General features: G+C 37.8%; 1 protein-coding gene across 1 annotated transcript in view; it reads left to right on the plus strand.

Annotated features, from left to right (window-relative positions):
* LOC128664183 (WW domain-containing oxidoreductase-like) overlaps positions 1 to 21907 on the plus strand; it is a 656721-nt gene that overhangs the window by 598694 nt on the left and 36120 nt on the right. The window contains exon 8 of the mRNA XM_053718949.1: positions 5452 to 5637. Coding sequence (XP_053574924.1) covers positions 5452 to 5637 — 186 coding nt within the window. The remainder of the gene's footprint in view (positions 1 to 5451; positions 5638 to 21907) is intronic.

Consider the following 21907-nt stretch of genomic DNA (forward strand, 5'->3'; position numbering starts at 1 on the left):
GTGTTCCATTCAGATAAGGTCGTTTTGCGTACCAAGCCTGGTTTTCTTCCAAAAGTTGTTTCCAACAAGAATATTAACCAGGAAATAGTTGTTCCTTCTCTGTGTCCGAAACCAGTTTCAAAAAAGGAACGTTTGTTACACAATTTAGATGTAGTTCGTGCTTTAAAGTTCTATTTAGAAGCAACAAAGGATTTTAGACAAACCTCATCTTTGTTTGTCGTTTACTCTGGTAAGAGGAGAGGACAAAAAGCTACTGCTACCTCTCTTTCTTTCTGGCTGAAAAGCATTATCCGATTGGCTTATGAGACTGCCGGATGGCAGCCTCCTGAACGAATCACAGCTCACTCCACTAGGGCTGTGGCTTCCACATGGGCCTTCAAGAACGAGGCTTCTGTTGATCAGATATGTAAGGCAGCAACTTGGTCTTCTCTGCACACTTTTGCCAAATTTTACAAATTTGATACTTATGCTTCTTCGGAGGCTATTTTTGGGAGAAAGGTTTTGCAAGCCGTGGTGCCTTCCGTTTAGGTAACCTGATTTGCTCCCTCCCTTCATCCGTGTCCTAAAGCTTTGGTATTGGTTCCCACAAGTAAGGATGACGCTGTGGACCGGACACACCAATGTTGGAGAAAACAGAATTTATGCTTACCTGATAAATTTCTTTCTCCAACGGTGTGTCCGGTCCACGGCCCGCCATGGTTTTTTAATTAGGTTTGAAAAATGTCTTTCTCTATACACTACAGTCACCACGGCACCCTATAGTTTCTCCTTTTTTTCTCCTAACCGTCGGTCGAATGACTGGGGGGGCGGAGCCTGAGGAGGGGCTATATGGGCAGCTTTTGCTGTACTCTTTGCCATTTCCTGTTGGGGAAGAGAATATTCCCACAAGTAAGGATGACGCCGTGGACCGGACACACTGTTGGAGAAAGAAATTTATCAGGTAAGCATAAATTCTGTTTTTTCTGCCATTTCAAATAGAGCATACCATTTTAAACTTTCTAATTTACTCATATTATCTAAGTTGCTTCATTCTCTTGGTATCCTTTGTTTAAAAGCATACCTAGGTAAGGTTAGGAGCTGGGAGCTAGCTGCTTAATGGTGTCTGCACATACATGCCTCTTGTTATTGGCGTAAATGTTTTTGGCTAGCTCCCAGTAATGCATTACTTCTCATGTAAAAAAGTATAAATAATTCGGAAAAGTGTTTAAAATTGTATGCTTTATCTGAATCATGAAAGAAAAAATGTAGGCTTTAAATTTGACTTTTGTGTCCCTTAGACAGGCAGATTTAGCGTGTGAGTGGGAGCATCAAATACCGCTGCACTCGTAATCTGGACCTTAATTGGTTAAATTGTTGCTAATTGTACAATATTTATAACATCTAGAGGGCTATATGACACCTCATTTGAAAGGGGAGTCTCTTGTTTGTTTGGATTTAATTTGTATTTATTTTTTGTCATGGAGGCAATTTTTTTTTTAGTGTAACCATTTTTCTATTAGAAAGAGAGTGTCATTTGACCAGTAATTTGAAATAGGAGTTTCTACATTAAACTATACTTTTTGTATTTCACTATTCCCCTGTGATTTATAGGGATGGCTGTCCACCTACTACTAAGACCTTATGATTTATTGTGCATAGACATCATCATTCAAATTTTAAAAGAGGCACCCTGAGCAGTCTTACCTGAGAAGATTTGTTATTTTGAATGTCCTACTTTTATTGTAATGTCAGTGCAAACAATATGTGTCACCCATGTTATGAATACTAAAAAAATAATAAAAGAAGACAAGAGCGCAAAGCGGCCTCTCTAAGAGTAAAAGTTTTTACTGGGCATTTAATTCAGCACAAGTATAAAAATACACGTACAAGATCTAAAATCAAGTAAACAATATGTGATTATATCACCGTAAGTTTCTCCCCAACAAACACAGTTCAGTCTTTGCCGATTCCAGAAAGCCGTAAGTGCTTCTGAATTCCACCGCCAGCCAAACAGCTGATATCAGGAAAGTCTGGTGGATACCAGAAGAAACGTGTTGAGGTCTAACGTGTTTCTCCTCACATGCAAGCCTGATATCAGCTGTTTGGCTGGCGGTGGAATTCAGAAGCACTTATGGCTTTCTGGAATCGGCAAAGACTGAACTGTGTTTGTTGGGGAGAACTTACGGTGATATAATCACATATTGCTTACTTGATTTTAAATCTTGTACGTGTATTTTTATACTTGTGCTGAATTAAATGCCCAGTAAAAACTTTTACTCTTAGAGAGGCCGCTTTGCGCTCTTATCTTCTTTTATTTTTTTAGTTTCACACCGGGAGGGAGTCAACAGAGACCCTTCGTTCACAGAGAGCAGCAACTTTACACGCCTGTACATATTACGGCATTGGAGACACGATCATCCGTATTGGTGGAAATTACAAGCCCTTGTTCTACGCTACACCCACTTGTGGTTACATTCTGTGACATACTGCTTATACTAAGGACGGTGATTACACCTCTTACTGTGAGACTATTGGTACTCAGCCTGCAATTTGGACGCGGGCTACTAGGTCTGTGACTTTAGTTGTGTATGCCTTTTATACCTTACGTGGACTGGGTATACCAATTTGTTTCATTTCACCGGGCTGGACTATTTAAGTCCGCTTATACTTGTATTTACTACGATACCGTGTTTATGATATAGGGAAGCGCTTGTGTTCCATTTTCTGTTTATGTTATGAATACTAATAGTGAATGGTACCAAAAATCCTTGGGAGATTGTCATTTGGAGTGCCTTTTTTATTTAAACTTAAAATAACTCAATGAATCACTTCAGTAGAGACTATAAATACCTGTCACTCTTAAAGTGATATTATATATATATATATATATATATATATATATATATATACATACACAACCGTATTTATTCACTACATTGCAAAATACTTGCATGTAAAATCAATATTTTAAAAACATTTAAAACCGTCATGTTCAAAATATTTGCATTTTTTGCAGGCCCATGGCACACCAACTAAAAAGCCTCTTAAATGTTGTTTATCTTACTTTTTTGTTGTTGTTGCTAACCAGGGACAGATATAAACAATGCTCCTGTGCATATAAATCAATCACTGTGCAGCATGTAGGTCAGGGTTCTGCAAAACACAGTGTACACACCAGTCTTGCAGTGGGGATGGAAAACACTACAACTTTCAGAGGGAAAGCTGGCAAAATAAATCAAAAAGTGCATTGGATGTTTTATATTTTATGGGGAACAAAATTTTGAGTTTACTGTAATTTACCAAGTTAAATGTTTTTTTAGTGTATACTATAGTATAGCGTATTTAGTAATCTGTATAGAGATGCCAACTGTCCTCCACATAGGGGCGTATTTGGCCTAGGCAAACAAAGCACTTGCCTAGAGCAGCAAATTGGGACCCAAAGAGCTAAGGGGGCAAAGAGTATAAAAGACTGCCCACTGAGCTTACAGTTTAGAGGTAGCTCTGAACCTTTATTTTATTCAGCTAGCTATTGCCTTTAGTTCTGTTGGCTTTCAGCACTTAGTATTGTATTTGGGGAAGTATAGCTAGACGTGTGTGTATGTCTGTGAGTGTGTGTATGAGTATATCTGTGTGTGCGCCTGAGTGTGTATGCATATAACTCTGTGTGCATATGTGAGTGGGGGGGCAGCACAAAATCTAAATACACCACTGCTCCATATAAATACTGTTTAATCTGTTGGCGACTGGGCACGATGGTCGGTGGGATCATACAATGCCTCCCCCAAAAGCTCTACCTCAGGTGCAACTTTTGAACCCACCATGTGTATTTTTCACAATTGAGCAGTCATTTTATAACTTGGCTGCCGGTAACATACAAATCAATCATTTTACCTCTTTGCCAGTAATACATGTAAACAGAAGTAATTTGAGCCCCTTAAAGGAACATGAAACCCAAACATTTTCTTTCCTGATTTGGCTAAAGAATAAAATTATAAAAAAAAGTTTCCAATTAACTTCTATTATCAAATTTGCTTAATTCTCGTGTTATTCTTTGTTAAAGAGATATCTAGATAGGTATCATGCACATGCCTGAAGCACTACATGACAGGAAATAGTGCTGCCATCTAGTGCTCTTGCTAATGTATAACATTGTTGCAAAACTGCTGCCACACTACTGAACTTACCTTCCTGCTTTTCAGCAAAGGATAACATGGAAACAAAGAAAATTTGATAATAGAAGTAAATTGGAAAGTTGTTTACAATTGTATGTTCTATCTAAATCATGAAAGAAAATGTTTTGGTTTTATGTGCCCCTCACTGCTTTCTGCTCCATATTTGTATTGTAACAACATTTAAGTGTCCATTTGTTGTGACAATTTTACTGGATAACCTGCTACAACACTGGGCTGTCCAGTTTAATACTGGACACCTGGCAACCCTACTTGTGCAAGAACTAGAGGGGTATATATAAGCCTACAGGTGCATCCTTATGCTGGGGTTCTAAATATGATGTCATCATTGTTAGGAAATAAGCTGTGAGCTCTGTACACATTTGAATAAATTCTCAAGGCTATAGTTTCTCTGTAGAGAAGATTAGTGGAGCAAATTATCTAGAAAGTTATGTCTGCAAGTGCCTTGAAAGTATTATCTGTGATTAGGTGGGCAGAATACTCTTTTGTATAACAAGGTGTCTTGTTTGTGGCATTTGAATGTGCTTAGTCTGCGATACTGCTACATTATACACAGTAATAAAGGACTGCACACAGCATATTAGGTGTTTTTGTGCAATATCACTACTGCTGATCATTTAATGCAAGGCTGTCAAACTGGCTGCTTGTGGGCCATATGTGAACCTCTTTAGTGTTTTTATGAACTTTAGACCAGAGCCAAATTACATTTTTCATGTATTTAATTGTGGTTTTTCATAGCAGCTTATGTGGCAATGTACTGAAGTACCTCATTTGTGTGTGAAGATCAGGGGTGCTGGTCTATGTTTAGAATTCTATTATAAGTACTATATAATACCATATATTAATTTTGAATATATCTAGTTCTCCTCCTGTAAATTAACAAAAATCTGACTCATATTAACCATCTCTGGTTTAATACAAACACAAATAAAATGTAATGTTATATCTTACTTGGTTATACGTTTTTATGGTATATATGGTAATATGGACAACTCGGTTTATTATAGCAGTAAGTGATTTCACAATGACTATGTATTTTTAATAATCGTCCTTTTTTTAGCTGTATTGTGAATACATGTGGTATGTTTTGTTCATATCTACTGACTTTAGAAGTGGAGTTAACTATTTATAAAAGAAGGTCATATAAAGAAAGCTATCAATTTTAGGTATGAAATATTTTTCCCCACCAGATATCTTCCAGGAAGTAGATGTTACAAATCTGTAGACCAGAGGAACTTATTTTGCCTTTAATGTTTATATACATTTGTTTTGTTTTTTACAGACCTCTCCATGTGCTGATTTGCAATGCTGCTTTTCTTGGGGGCCCATGGGAACTAACAGAAGATGGATTGGAGATGACCTTCCAGGTCAATCATATTGGTCATTTCTATCTTGTCTCTCTCTTACAAGATGTACTTCGCCAGTCTGTCCCTTCAAGAGTTGTCATAGTATCCTCAGAGTCACACAGGTAAGTGTCACCGATGCAAGCCTTAAAGGGACATGGAAATTAGAATTAAACGTTCATGATTCAGATAGAGTGTTCATCTAAAGTAGTAATTATTAAAAAGAAAGATACCTTAGATATATTAATCCAGGTATAAAAGTAGGGGAATTCAGCACTCTTCAATGAAATACAGATAAACTTTATTGTTCATTATTTATTCGTTAGTGAACTCTGTCATCAAGGCAAACAAATATATCCTAAAGTGTAAAGTGCAGGCCTTAATATACATAATATACAAAGCATTACAAAATAATAACAATAACAAAAAAGGAAAACCGGTGTCTGGAGGAAGCCAAGTAGCGTGCAGCACCCTGCTACACCAGACCCTGTATCTTACAGGTACTGTCTGGGCAGGTTCACTTAGGGATCCATGCACGCTAGAAAGAAATTGAAACTGAGCCTCTTAGGGTAGCAGAGCAGAGCAGGAATAAGGCAAAAGCAAAGATCACATAAATCCAGTCAGCCTCCAGGGAAGTAATAGATAGGCAAAACATGTATCCATATGCCTATGTAGTTATGCAGCAGGCAGAGGGGTAAGCAGTTAGTATTTGTGCATGCAACACTACATCCAAAGCAAGTGCAAGCCATGCAGGGTAAAGCAGGGAGAGCTGTGGGCAGTTCCTGGTAGCCAACACATGTAAGACAGAAGCTCCAGCGTGTCAACAAATCTCATCAGTCTCTCCTAAGCACATAGAAATACCTCACCTCTGAAACATTTGTCCTGACGAAAAAGATGCTGCCGCTCCAAGCAGAGATTCGACTCTGCATCCACAGTACGGCCCCTAACGACTGCTCGTAACAAGGCTCAGTCTAGTTTCCACAGCTACACACCAGTACGCCAAAGCCACCACCTACGCACGTTTCAGCCTCATTGGTTGATCCACAGGGCTTTCGTCAGGGCCAATGGGGGTGTTCTTCAGATTTTGCTTCAAGATTTAAAGACTCTACTATATCTGAAATGTTGGCGGCTATGGTTACTCTAAGTAAGCATAAGAGTCAATTTCTGTTAATCCCTCATTTAGCTTATCTGATTTAACTAGATCTAAGTCTGTTAGGCTGCATGTTTCAGACTCTGGTCTGACTGATTTGTCCTCAGATGGTGAGATATTTTTAGATGATCAGGAGTTGGTTTCTGATCAAGAATACAGAGTCATGTTTTTTCTTTTTAGACTTGAACAAGCTTCCTGATGAAGGGTCTGTTAAGGAATTGTATTTGTTTTTTTAACCTACTGCTTAGTCACTGAAGGTTTTTTCCCTTTCCTGATGTTGTCTTTGAAATATTCTCTATAGAATGGTCTAAGCCTGTTATCCCCTTTAATCAAGCTTTAATATTTGTAAGGGCGTTTCTTTCACCTGCTTCTAACATAGAGCTTTGGGAAACTAGGAGGTAGATGAGGCTATTTCTACCTTGGCTAACAATTCTACTATTCCTTTTGAGAATAGTGTCGCTTTACTAGACTCTATGGGGCCTATCTATCAAGCTCCGAATGGAGCTTGATGCCCTGTGTAAATGCAGGCTCGCCAGAAACAGCAGTTATGAAGCAGCGGTCACAAAGACCGCTGCTCCATAACCTGTCCGTCTGCTCTGAGCAGGCGGACAGACATCGCCGGAAATCAGCCAGATCGAGTATGATCGGGTTTATTGACACCCCCCTGCTGGTGGCCCATTGGCCGCGAGTCTGCAGGGGGCGGTGTTGCACCAGCAGCTCTTGTGAGCTGCTGGTGCAATGCTGAATACGGCGAGCATATTGCTCGCCGTATTCAGCGAGGTCTGGCGGACCTGATCCGCACTGTCGGATCAGGTCCGCCAGACTTTCTTAAATAGGGGCCTATGGATAGGATATTAGAATATTTTTATTGGAAGACTTTTCAGCAATAATAATTTTTTAATAAATCATTTTATCTTCACCAGAGGTTTTTATGCCATCATTATTATATAAAACTACCTTTAGGCTACATGTATAAGCTGTAATATGATATTTTTGCTTACACTTGGTTCTGTTCCATTTTACAGATGCAAATATTCCAAAATCCAGCTGTATTTAAGTCCAAATAAAATTAAATGTCTTATTCCCTTAAAGGGACACTGAACCCAATTTTTTTCTTTTGTGATTCAGATAGAGCATGAATTTTTAAGCAACTTTCTAATTTACTCCTATTATCAAATTTTCTTCATTCCCTTGGAATCTTTATTTTAAATGCAAGAATGTAAGTTTAGATGCCGGCCCATTGTCTGGGTTGTCCTTGCTGATTGATGGATAAATTAATGCGCCAATAAAAAAGTGCTGTCCAGAGTACTGAACCAAATAAAAACTTAGATGCTTTCTTTTTCAAATAAAGATAGCAAGAGAACGATTTAGGAGTAAATTAGAAAGTTGCTTAAAATTGCATGCTCTATCTGAATCACAAAAGAAAAAATGTGGGTTCAATGTCCCTTTAAGCAATCAAGTGATTTCCTTTCCTGCAGTTACAATGCTTTGCTGACAGTTAAACCACATTATATACTTGTGGACTGATTTTACTATAAAAATATATAGAAATTAAGTATCAGAAAGAAAAAAAATCAACCCTCTAGCTACAGTACCAGAATCAAGCTCAGCCTAGGATGAAACTGCAGACTTAACTGCTGTCTGCCAAATCTTATTTTATAATGATTGCCAGTTTGTGCCACATACAATTTTTTTTTATTATACAGTATTTTTACCCATTAATAATTCATTTAAAAAAATATCCTAGTATGACACTAATTAAACTAAGGATTATTGATGTAAAAGTGACAGATAATTCTATTAATAATGCAGTATGTATCTATAGTAAAGACAAACATTTTAAGATCACAAGATTACTTATATGCGGTTGTTGTTGTAGACTATAAAATAGGGAGGTGAAAAGGTTGATGACAAAACTAAAAACAAGACTGCTAGGGAACAGATCGGGTGCATCATTTTTGCTACAATCCCTTATTTTTTTTTAAGGGCCATTATAGTTTAAAAAGTACATACTCTAATGTACATTAGATTATCAACCTTGCAGTACTGTGTGTTATCTTTGTGGATAACTGGACATTTAAAATAAGCCCCAGACGTGGACTCCTTGCCCAATGTGCTTAGAGGTATATGGCTGCACATCACTGACGAGGCCCAGAGAAGGCCAAAACGATCGTCTGGGGTTGCCGTTTTCCTTGTACAGAGGAGAATTGCCTGGTATTTTCGGAGCTAGACTGACCATGTTGGTGAGATCAGACTGATATATTACAGGAAAGTTTTCCTCTGTGAAAAGCACAATTGGGCAGAAAGAAGCTACTCCCAGGTGGCAACTGTGCCATAGAACAAGCTATTGAGCTGCTGTTGGTTCCTAGCAGTCTGCTTCTCTTTCTGTTTTGCATATATATACGTCTTGCTGTACAAAACATCTATATATATATATCTCTTAATGGGTGAAAGGGTGAAAGGACCCTTCCCTTGAGGAAAGTTTAAGATGGTGTTGATAGTAACAGTTTTTAAAATAATTTAAATGTTTATAGGCAGGGCTGAACATTTCTACTAATACACTATAAGAGCACTAGTAAGAAATTGAAAAGGACAAGTAAGATATTGAAAACAAGTAAGATATTGAAACAAGTAAGATATTGAAAACAAGTAAGATATTGGGTTTTTTATGTATTTAACATTGATTTGACTTGTACCCTTGGACTGGTACATTTTCTTCCCTGCTAATTTAAGTATTCAGTGGCGTCCAAACCACCTGGAAGAAAATCACATGAATCAATCAGAAATAAGTGGTCACATAGGCAGATCTGACCTAGATGCCCCCTGTATTTTACCTGATGAGGAGTGGGGTGAAAGTGAAGTGCAAGATCTACTCATCGTTTGAAAGGGGATCTGAAGCCTGAAACCTCCTCACAGTAACCTGATCTTCAGAAGAACATACAAGGAGTTTTCTGTCAGTAAAGACATGTTGCAGGCATCCCAAGTAAAATGCGGACTTGTTCACTAATCTCCTGGGTTAAGATGCTATTACTATCTTAGATCCTTGGTATCGTGGTTACACTGCCTAGGACAGACTCGCCAACTGGAAGCAAGTTGCTACAGCTGAGGAAAGCACAGTGAACAGAGATGCTTAGGGGTAAGTACCTGCAACTTTACAGCGCACTGGCTATTAGTATGAACATGTGCACATACTTTAGGGACATATATTTATACATCATATACCTTATACTAGCAGTTTTTAGCACTTTTGGGCACTAAAAAGTTGTAGCGTACCTTTTCTGTGTTATAATAATTTTATTTAACCCTTTATGTGCTGTGGTTTTTATGCAATATAAGCATTTTTATTGTTTTTTCAGTGCTTATTTGAACAGTACCTTGTGTTTATGTTTACTATTTACCTTTTAAGGGTTAATCAGTTTTACATTGTTCATTTTATGCCCTTCGGAGTTAACTACTTGGGTGCTTTATACTGCTTATTTGATTCTGTTTATCTCTGATAATGAAGCTATTTCCTTACGGGTAATATGGATCAAACTGGTGCAGCTCAGGCCTTTGGACTATCAGCTGATCATCTAGAAGGGATATTCTCTGTTACTTTAACCCCTTCTAGTTTGTATTGTTAGGATTCCCAGGTGTGTGTGTCTTCTCAGCTTTGTATTTCAAGGGCTGAGTCTATTGGTAATCCTAAACAGGGTTTTCCTGTGCTTCCGAGTGGGCATTAGATGTTGCCCTATCAGAGTTGCTCCCAGGAGAGTTCATCTGAACTTTTTCCAAAACTTAAGGATTATATTCACTCTGCTATTAGTTATGTTTTAGCTTGCTTGACTCCAGCTGTTAAGCGCAGACATTTGCAAGGATTTGAAAGTGGTTCTTATTTGGCCTTTAGCTTATCAGGGACTTCCCTTAGGAGCAGCTACTCTAAGTTACCCATTATTTTTTTTTTTTTTTTTTTTTTTTTTTTTCTGGTTTTTGCTACTTTTTTTTTTTTTTTTTTTAAATAGTTTTTATTGAGGTAAATCACAAGGCATACAGCTTATGCATCATAACAAAGTAAATAACAATATATCACAGTACATAAACTACATAACATGGGGCGTATTACCGCCTCAATTGGTACACGTACCTCGTTTTTACAGAGGCCGTCAGTTAGGATCTTACTAGACAATGTGGAGCTTAGTGGCTCTTTTTAGTGAATATACAACTGGGACGGCTTTTGGGTTAGCATATAGGATTGTTAGGACTATGTGATAGGGGAATATTGCAGGCGCAGCTGGGATGAGCATGTATGGGGGTTTAGTTTATTGCACCACGCATCTTGTGGGGGTCAAGGGAGGCCATAGTAACACCGTCGCCAGCTCCCTTGGGTGTCCCGTATCCGGTCTCCTCGTATAGCAGGATGTGGGGGAATGGTTGTAAAGGTATGGTGGCAGTGTCAAATGTCAGGTAGTCTAGTTGCGTACATTATGGGACATAAGAGTGTCCCATGGTTCCCAGATAAGGCAGAAATCAGTCAGTGTTTTGCGTTCTCCATATACATAATTTTCCATACTTCTGATGTAATTCATACAGTCTACTACTCCCTGCCATCTGGGGGGCTGGCTTTTCTTCCAATTTCTGGCTACAAGTAGTTTGGTGGAGATGAGGATGTATATTAGTAGGTTTCGTTTAGCTCTAGGGAGCAGGTCCACTCCCAAATGTAGTATCGCCAAGGCCGGGCTGACTGTTTCCACCAGCTCAAGGTCCTTAAATAGGGCTTCCACCCTTTTCCAGAGACCTGACAGTTTTGGGCATGACCACCAAATATGTGTCGGGGAGCCCCTCTCTCCACACTCTCGCCAGCACATGGGGGAGTGATCAGGGTAGAGCTTCTGCAGTTTAGTAGGTACTAAATGCCATCTTGTAAGTAGCTTAAAATAAAGCTCATATAGGGTGACACAATGGGTGGCCTTTTTGGTGATACTAATTGCTTCCTCCCAAGCCTCTAGTGGGCAGTTGAGTTGAAGTTACCCATTATTGATAGAGGTGTTTATTTTTCAGGACCCCGCTGTTGTGGCAGAGGGTGTGTGCCTTAATTTCAGGCTTGAGCATATTCATGCCTTATTGCAGGACATTTTAACTGTTTTAGAGGTAGAGGATTGTCCTACTACAGTAGTTAAGCAACCTATTAAGGAAATTGATACATTTTTTAAGGCAGCTCTAAGTCATCTTCCTCTTTTACCATGCCTGATTCAGTTTCTGAAATTATTTCTAAGGAATGGCAGAAGCCAGGTATTCCTTTTGTTTCATCTACCAAATTTAAATCTATGTTTCCTAAAGTAGATTAAGCTATTTCCACTTTGGCCAGGCATACTACTATTCCTTTGGAGGAAAGTTCCTCTTTTAAAGATCCTTTAGATAGAAAACTTGTAGGTGTTCATAGGCAATTCTTTCAGGCTGCAGGTTTTATGTTTAGACCTGTAGTCAGTGTAGCTGGTGTCACTGCTGTTTGGTGTAATAGTTTCTGAGAATTTGTTTTCAGGATTATAATTTTCTCCTGAGAACAGCAAATTCCTTTATTTGTGATGCAGCAGTGGCAATGATTCACTTTAATGCTAAAATTGCTGAATTAACTGTTTTAGCTAGGTGAGCCTTGTGGCGTAAGTCTTGGTCTGCTGATATTGTTTCTAATCGCCAACTGCTTTCTCTCCCTTTTCAGAGTAAAACTCTGTTTGGGCCTGAAGTGGATCTTATTAGTATTAGCTTTTCTGCCCCAGGATAAGAAGTCTAAGGGTAAGCTTAGATCTACTGGGTGTTTTCGTACCTTTTAGCAATCTAAGGCTCAGAAAGATTCCCCCCTCTGCCCAGTGTTCTGGCTATTCCAAATCCTCCTGGAAGTCTAACTCTTCTTAGTCTAAAAACAAACAGTCAAAGAAGTCTACTCCTGCTCCCAAAACCGATTGAAGGTGCAGCCCCCATTCCAGATCAGTCTCTAGTCGAGGGCAGATTGAGTCTCTTTCAAGAGGTTTTGGAGAGAACTGTTCAGGATCCCTGGGTATTGCAAATAATTTCTCAGGGGGTATTGAATGTGTTTCCTTTCAAGGCCTCCTTGGGGAAGATTCTTACTGTCTTGAGTGCCTTGAGATCTTTTAACAGCCCAGTTTTTCTTGGCTTGTGTGTGAGATTTGAAATTAATGGGTGTGATTACTCCAGTTCCCACTTCAGAATTAAACCAGGTATTTTATTCAAACCTCTTAGTACCAAACAAAGAGGGTACTTTTCAGCCTGTTTTGGATCTCAAAATATTGAACAAATTCAAAGTTTCAAGATGGAGACAATTCACACTTTACTTCCTTTAGTGCAGGGGGGCCAGTTTATGTCTACAATAGACTTAAAAGATGCTTATTTGCATATCCCTATATACAGGTATCATGTTAAATCCCTGACATTTGCTTTTCTAGACAAGCGTTATCAGTTTGTGGCCCTCCCTTTTGGTCTGGCTACAGCTTCCAGGGTGTCCCAGACTTGGATGAAATTCTGGTTCAGGCTCCTTCTTATCATCTGGCTGTGTATTACACTCAGATGGTTCTTCAGTGGCTTCATAAAATAAATCTTCCAAAAAACGAATTAACTCATCAGATCTGTGTGTCTTTTTTGTGGTACAGATCAGCGCAGACTGAAGCCGCAACAGGCCTGTGCCCTTCTGCAGCTGAATTCTCTCCCTTTCGTTGCTTAGTTCATGGAAGTTGTAAGTCTCTTGGAAGCTGCCTCAGATGCAGTTTCATTTGCCAGATTTAATCTTTGGACCCTCCAATTGCAGATGCTGCATAAATTAAATGGGGACCATGATAATCTGTCTCAGAAGATTGTGTTAGATTACAAGACAAGACAGTCCTTCAGTTGGTGGCAGACTTCCTTGAATCAGGGAGCCTCATTTCTTCGACCAGAGTGGATAGTAATCTCTACAGATGTCAGCCTGTTAGGTTGGGATGCAGTCTAAAGGTTTCAAGAGCGCAGGGAGTTTAGTATCCAAAGGAGGCGAGGTTACCAATAAATATTCTGGAATGCCATGCAATCTTCGGGGCTCTCCAGAGTTGGTCTGACCTCAGACACAGATCTTTTCTGAGTTTCCAGTAAGACAATGTCACGACAGTGGCTTATGTCAATCATCAGGGAGGAACTTGCAGTTCCTTAGTGATGCGGGAAGTGTCCTGCATCATCAGTTTGGCAGAGCACCATAATTGCAGGATTTCTGCCATCCACATTCTGGGTGTGACTAATTGGAAGGCAGACTTCCTCAGCCACCATTCTCTTTACCCAGGGGAATTGTCTCTGAATCAGGAAGGTTTTTTACCAAATTGTGAGACATTGCGGTCTGCCAGAGTTAGATCTCATGGCTTATCGCTTGTATCACAAACTGATTAAGTATTGTGGCAGGTCTCAGGACCCTCAGGCAAGTTTGATAGATGCCCTAGTGGTCCCTTGGTTTTTCAACCTCATTTAAATGTTTCCTTTGTTTGTGTTGCTATCCAGAGTGCTAGCCAGAAATAAGCAGGAACAATCCTTAGCAATTCTTATTGCTCTGGTGTTGTCTTGCAGGATTTGGTTTGCAGATCTGGTGTAGATGTCCTTGTTGCCGTCTTGAAGCTTTCTCTTTTTCTCTTAAAAAGGATATTTTTCTATTATGTCCCAAAGTGGTTTTCTGACAAGGCTATTGATACCCTGGTTAAAGGGACATGAAGCCCAAAATCTTTCATTCATGATTTAGATAGAGAATACAATTTTAAACAACTTTCAAATTGACTTCTATTATTTAATTTGCTTCCTTATCTTGTTTTCCTTTGATGAAAGGTTTATCTAGGCAAGTTCAGGAGCAGCAGAGAATCTAGGTTCTAGCTGCTGATTGGTGCTTGCATATACATACAGATTGTCATTGGCTCACCCATGTGTTCAGTTAGAAACCAGTAGTGCAATGCTGCTCCTTCTACAAAGAACACCAAGAGAATGAAACAAATTAGATAATAGAAGTAAATTAGAAAGTTGATTAAAATTGTATTCTTTATCTGAATCACAAAATAATTTTTTTGGTTTTCATGTCCCTTTAAGGCTGGGAAACCTGTTTTTAATAAAGTCTGGAAAACCTTTTTTGAGTGTTGTTTTTGCAAAGGTTTCCCAGTTCCTGCAGAAAGGCTTAGATAATTGTTTATTAGCCAGTTTACCAAAGGGTAGATTTTGTCTCTTTCTGTTTTCATAAGAAAATTTCTAAAATTCCTGGCTTTTATACTTTTTTTCAGGCTCTGATCAGAATTAAACTAGTTGTTCGTCCAGTTTCTCCTCCTTGGTTTTGAGGGTTCTTCAAACTCCTGTTTTTGAGCCAATGAATGGTTTAGACCTACAACTTTTTAATCTTGGAAGGTAATTTTCTCTGAGCTTTCAGCTTTGCCATGCAATCCTCAGTTTCTGATTTATTTATTTTTATCAGGGTATGCCTGTTCTTCGCACTAGATATTCTTTTCTTCCTAAGGTGGTATCTAAAGATACTATCAAATTGTGGTTCCTTCTTTTTCTCTAGCTCCTAATAATTGTAAGGAGTGTCTTCTCAATGACTTGGATGTTGTTAGAGCTCTCCATTATTATGTGGAAGCCACAAAAGTTTGCAGACATTCTTCTCTTTTGTTAATTTTCCTGGGCCTCACAAAAATCATAAAGCTACAGCTGTTATTTTAGCAGCTGGACTTAAAACCTTAAAGGGACATTAAACATTTTGAGATGTTAATATAAAATTATAAATTGTATATAAAAAAAGTCTGCAACATAATTTTATTATTTATTTTGTACCCTTTTCCTGTAATTCCATTCTGAAATTTTGAGCTTTTCAGTTCCTGTTAGAAATCTAAGTGCAGAACACGGTTATATTCCACACAGCAATTGGCAGCACACTCTAGGGACCTGTTTATAACTGTCCCTAATTGGCCACATCAGAGAAGGTAACCTAAGTTACAACATGGCAGCTCCCATTGCTTTAAAGACAATAAGGGGCCGATTTATCAAGCTCCGTATGGAGCTTGATGCCCCTTGTTTCCGGCGAGGCTTCAGGCTCGTCGGAAACAGAAGTTATGAAGCAGCGTTCTAAAGACCGCTGCTTCATAACTTGTCCGCCTGCTCTGAGGCCGCAGACAGAAATCAACCCAATCAAATACGATCAGGTTGATTGACACCCAAAGTGTTTTATGCCCCTTTAAAAACCTAGGTGGAAAGATAAACCAAGTAGTATGGAGGAGCAAAAGAGAAGCAAGTTTAGACTGTGATGGAAGAGACAGCCAGTGGAATTTAGAGACATTCCTGTGAAATGAGAAGAACAATAAAAGAGCCATTGGATAGTATAAGTGCTGGAGATGGATAAGAGGGTAATAGACTGTCAGAGCCACAGAAAAGAGACAAAGCCATGGACTAGTTACTAAAACTCTTCAGTAAAGATCAGGATTTTCATGTTTATATAATACAATTTGTAAAACTAGATGCAGTTTGTACAAATCTTATGCTATCTGCTTCCTGACTTGTCAGCTTATTAATGCAGTTGTCAGCCACAAATAATACTGTAATTATACAAAGTAAATGCAGAGACCTAAACTGTTTGCAAATCGGGTTTGTGCAGTATTTATGCGCACACTTTTGGTAACTACTTATACAAATGCAGCTTTTCACAGCACTTGAAACCACTCATTGATCGGTCTTGGAGATGGAATAATAATTGATTAAATCTGAATGGCACAACCTTTTATTGATTTGTCATTCAACAACTTCAGCATCTAACTAAGAAGAATGTAAACTTATTCTAAAAATACAAACAACCTACTTAAGGATTGTGAGCGGGAATCCAATTATTTTGTAATGCAGAATTCATTGCAATCATTAAGATAGAGAAGCAAACAAAAGTGATTCCTGTTTGCCTCCTCCTTGTACATGTAATATATATGTGTGACATCTGAAGAGCCATCCTTTCCATTAAAAGATAATAATATTTATTTACATATATATATAAAAAAATAAATTGTGTGTGGCAATAATAGATTATACTTGCAACACAATAAAGAATCATTTAAAGAAGGCAATTCTGTAAATATATTACTATTGGTATTTATTTAAAAAAAAACAATCTATATTAATGAACAGCCTTATAAATAGTTGCACAGCAGGTGCCGATACTAATGTAATTGTAATGTTCCCTTGAAACCTATGGATTAATACTGGTCAGAGCTACAGATCAGATAAATAGGATTAAATTAGTTGAATGTGTCTAGAAATTAGTGAATCTTCGACCTCTGTTTGCTTTATAGAGAGAGAAATATGTTGTTTTATTATGTAGGACTATAAATATTTGCAGGTTCTTTACCAGACAGTACTGGTATGCTTGGTGAATAGCATTGATCTATTTGCCTTGATTTTCACACGGTGGTAATGTAGCCTGCATTTTAATCTAATTTAATTTAAATTTAAAGGGACAATGCTGTAATTATTGAGATAAAGCATGCAGTGTTAAAACACGTCTGTGTGTACTTCTATTTCCTAATTTGCTTTGTTCCTTTGATATCCTTTGTTGAAAAGCATACCTAGGTATTCTCAGGAGCAGCAATGCACTACTGAGAGCTCGCTGCTGATTGATGGCTGCTTAGCTCCCAGTAGTGCATTGCTACCACTTCAACAAAGGATACCAAGAGAATGAAGCACATTCAATAACTAAAATACATTGTTATGCTCAAGACACGCACACGTTTGCTAGCATACTTAGGTATTCTCTTCAACAAAGGATATCAAAAGAACCAATTTGAGAACACGTCAGTTTGAAGGTTTTTTTTTTATTATTTATTTGTTTTTTGCAAGCTCTGTCTGAAACAATAAACAATTATTTTAACTTTCACATCCATATAGTAAAAGGGACACAAAAGCCACATTTTTCTTTCATGATAAATATGCTTTTCAATTAAGGATACCTAAAGAATAAAGTCAATTTTATTATTTATAAATGTGACGGCTTGAGTAATTACTGTTGGGAATATCACTCCTGGCCAGCAGGAGGAGGCAAAGAGCACCACAGTTAAACTGCTAAGTATCACTCCATTACCCACAACCCCCAGTCATTCTCTTTTCCTTTGGTGCATGGAGGAGGTGAAGTTTTGGCGTCTGAAGAAAAATTTAGATTTAATCTACAAGCAAGTTTTGGGGTATAGCCGTATTCAACGTCATTCCTTGCAGTCGGGTAGCAGTTAGGAAATTGTAAAGAGGTACTTACTGAGTTTTCCTAACAATTGCTGCCCTAGTTTAGAAAGCCAGAGTTGGCTACTCTGTTCTTTCTTTTTCAAAGGTCTCTGTGAGGAACTGTCTCCTCTCATACCTTGTAACTGTCTACATGCTGGACAGCGGGGCAGGTAAGTGGTTTTTCTTCCAGTTGGGGAGACCATGCATTTAACAAATTAAAAACACTGCTTTTTTTATTGGGACATAGATAATCCTGTTGTATGGGTTACACAGGGGCATGAAGCAGGCACTGTAGCATGTGTGAGACTAACATTTCAACTCTTTTAAAAAGAAAGGGTAAACATTTTTTATTAGGCTTTATTTTCTGACACATATTTACTTGATAAAACAATACAACTTTAAACGGAAAGTAAGGCTGAATTTTCTATTTCAGCAGCTTATTTATTTCCCCTTTGCTTTAAAATAAAATGATTAGATAAAGGATATAAGTGCGCAAAATTAATGCTAAAGTAAACAATTAAAAGAGGGGATTTTATATATAAACTCAGAATTCTGAACATGTAACTATGTGCAAAAATTTAAATATATATATATTCTGATGCAGAGAGATTTGTGGTCCTCACACCTAAGGGTTAAAATTAATTCCCATATAGTTAAAATCTAAAAATTAGATTTAAAATTAAATTGATGGTGAATACAGAAATGAAATAAAACACATATGAATAAAATTTGTATATTGTATTTTATAATTCTTAAAAACACATGGAATAAACAATTTAAAAATACTCTTTCTGAAAATATAACTATGATAATAAATCAAATATTTATTTGATACAATTGGTAGTGACCGGCCCTAACTCATAAACACAATATAAATTAATAACAAATAAATTAATAAAAAAAAAATAAAAAAAATCACAAAGTACAAATTGATGACAAATAAAATCACAAAGTAAAATATAAAGTTTTAGGACTCAAATGGAAACTTTTTGATTAATCCCAGAAGGTAAGTCCCAATCAATGTCCTTCCCAAGCTTTCCACAAAAGCAAAATATACGATGATAGGCGAAAAAGGTCTGATTCCTCCCAGCTTGTTCTGAATAGCGTCTAAGTGGGAGACAGAGGCGTCCGCTTAAAATTGGTGTATATGATTTAAACAACAAACAAATATCGGTACTTACACATTGGTACCGAAAGATCAGCGCCGCGCCCGACTCTCATCAAACACAGGTGTCCCGGTGTGTATAGGATTCACACAGACTCTTCTCACAGCCTCAACACCAGCTAACTACAAGGAGTAGCCCAGGGAGATGTTAGAATCAAGGCGCCAAACAGGATACACCTGTGATAGGTGAACAAAAAACTGCAAGAAAGCTGCAAAAAGGCTTTTAAGTCACAAATTCAAATTCATAAAGTGACCAGTGTCCAATATTGATACAGTTCAACTGAGCAACGCGTTTCAATTTCTTTTTCAAGCTCCTTGAAAAAGAAATTGAAACGCGTTGCTCAGTTGAACTATATCAATATTGGACACTGGTCACTTTATGAATTTGAATTTGTGACTTAAAAGCCTTTTTGCAGCTTTCTTGCAGTATTTTGTTCACCTATCACAGGTGTATCCTGTTTGGCGCCTTGATTCTAACATCTCCCTTTGCTACTCCTTGTAGTTAGCTGGTGTTGAGGCTGTGAGAAGAGTCTGTGTGGATCCTATACACACCGGGACACCTGTGTTTGATGAGAGTCGGGCGCGGCGCTGATCTTTCGGTACCAATGTGTAAGTACCGATATTTGTTGTTTAAATCATATACACCAATTTTAAGGGGACGCTTCTGTCTCCCACTTAGACGCTATTCAGAACAAGCTGGGAGGAATCAGAAGACCTTTTTCGCCTATCATCGTATATTTTGCTTTTGTGGAAAGCTTGGGAAGGACATCGATTGGGACTTACCTTCTGGGATCAATCAAAAAGTTTCCATTTGAGTCCTAAAACTTTATATTTTACTTTGTGATTTTATTTGTCATCAATTTGTACTTTGTGATTTATTTTTTTTTAATGAATTTATTTGTTATTAATTTATATTGTGTTTATGAGTTAGGGCCGGTCACTACCAATTGTATCAAATAAATATTAGATTTATTATCATAGTTATATTTTCAGAAAGAGTATTTTTAAATTGTTTATTCCATGTGTTTTTAAGAATTATAAAATACAATATACAAATTTTATTCATATGTGTTTTATTTCATTTCTGTATTCACCATCAATTTAATTTTTAATCTAATTTTTAGATTTTAACTATATGGGAATTAATTTTTTTGAGGACCACAAATCTCTCTGCATCAGAATATTTATATATATTTAAATTTTTGCACATAGTTACACGTTCAGAATTCTGAGTTTATATATAAAATCCCCTCTTTTAATTGTTTACTTTAGCATTAATTTTGCGCTCTTATATCCTTTATCTAACCTTTGCTTTTGTCTTTTTGGAAGTGATATTGGAAATCTTCCTTATATATAGGTGCTTGTATTCAGGTCATTTTGCGCTGGTTTCTAATTGTTTTATTCTCTTTTAAATTAAAATGATGCAACATTTTAAACGGTCAGGTTTGAAAAAACGGTTATTGCTGGTACTCAGTGTACCAGGAAGTAGTGCCTCTCTGTGTCGCAGCAGTAACTTGAGCTTGGCAGTTGTGGTCACATGACAGGCTTTACTTCATAACGTTTCTGAGGAAAAAGTAGTTTTTCTCCATTTCTTGGTGATTCATTCTTAATTGGTGGCGGTAAGGCACCTCAGTAATTAAGGTGTGGGGTTGCCTGAGGGGTATTTTAGAAGTTTATTTGATGTTTATTAAATGTTTTTTCTTAACTTTTCTCACATAATTTTAGCTGGGGATCGATCCTAATCTGCGATAACATTTAAAATGCATTTTTACCTTGGCTTATTTTAATTGAATATTAAAATCTTTGAAACTTATCTGTTTACTGTTTCACAACATGTCTGATATGGAGCAAGTGCCTGCTCTCATGAATTCATGCTTATTATGTTTAGATGCACAAATTGCAGCTCCTATGCAATTTTGTTCTTCATGTGTCAAGAAAACCTTGCAAAATAAAGGTAACATTTTTTAGCCTAATGTCTCTCAGGATGATGCTGTTAAAATAATACCTCAGCTTTCTCCTGCTACGTCTCAAGCCTCACTGGCGTCACATGCAGTGCCCTGCGGTTCCTCTATAACTCATAGTGGAGTTTATTTAAAAGCAGAAATTGCTGCACAGGTATCTTCAGCAGTATCTGCTGCATTAGATGCCATTCCCAGATTACAGGGAAAACGCAAGAGGAAATCTATAAATTCAGAAAGTAAGGTGCCTGTCCTCTGTTCTGCTTCCCAAGTTGCCCTTTCTCATAAGTCTGATGAGGAAGATACATCGGGACTTTCTGAGGGTGAAATCTCAGATTTGGAAATTATAATTCCTTCTTCTGAGACTGAGGTGGTATTCTTCAGATTTAAGCTTGAACAACTTTGTGTATTGTTAAAGGAGGTTTTAGCTATTTTAGATGACTCTGATGCCCCTGTCGTTGTCACTCCTAAAAAATCTAGTCAACTTAATAGTTTTTTTGATGAACCTTCCACTTCGGACCGTGCTTGGGAGATTATCTCACAGGAATGGGAGAAACCAGGGATGTCTTTTTCCCCGTCTCCCATTTTTTAGAAAATGTTTCCTGTCGAGGACTCCATTAAAGACCCTTGGTATACTGTACCCAAAGTTGAAGGGGCCATTTCCACTCTGGCTAAGAGAACCACTATTCCTATAGAGGATAGCTGCTCTTTTAAGGATTCGATGGACAAGAAGCTGGAGGCTTATTTGAAAAAGATTTATGTTCATCAAGGTCTCCAATGGCAACCTGCGGTGTGTATTGCCACCGTGACAAGTGCAGCATCTTATTGGTTCAACACCTTGTCTGATTCTCTTCAAGTAGAGACTTCCTTGGATGAAAATCAAAAAAGGA

The sequence above is a fragment of the Bombina bombina genome, chromosome 1, assembly GCF_027579735.1.
Source record: "Bombina bombina isolate aBomBom1 chromosome 1, aBomBom1.pri, whole genome shotgun sequence".
Classification (NCBI taxonomy): domain Eukaryota; kingdom Metazoa; phylum Chordata; class Amphibia; order Anura; family Bombinatoridae; genus Bombina; species Bombina bombina.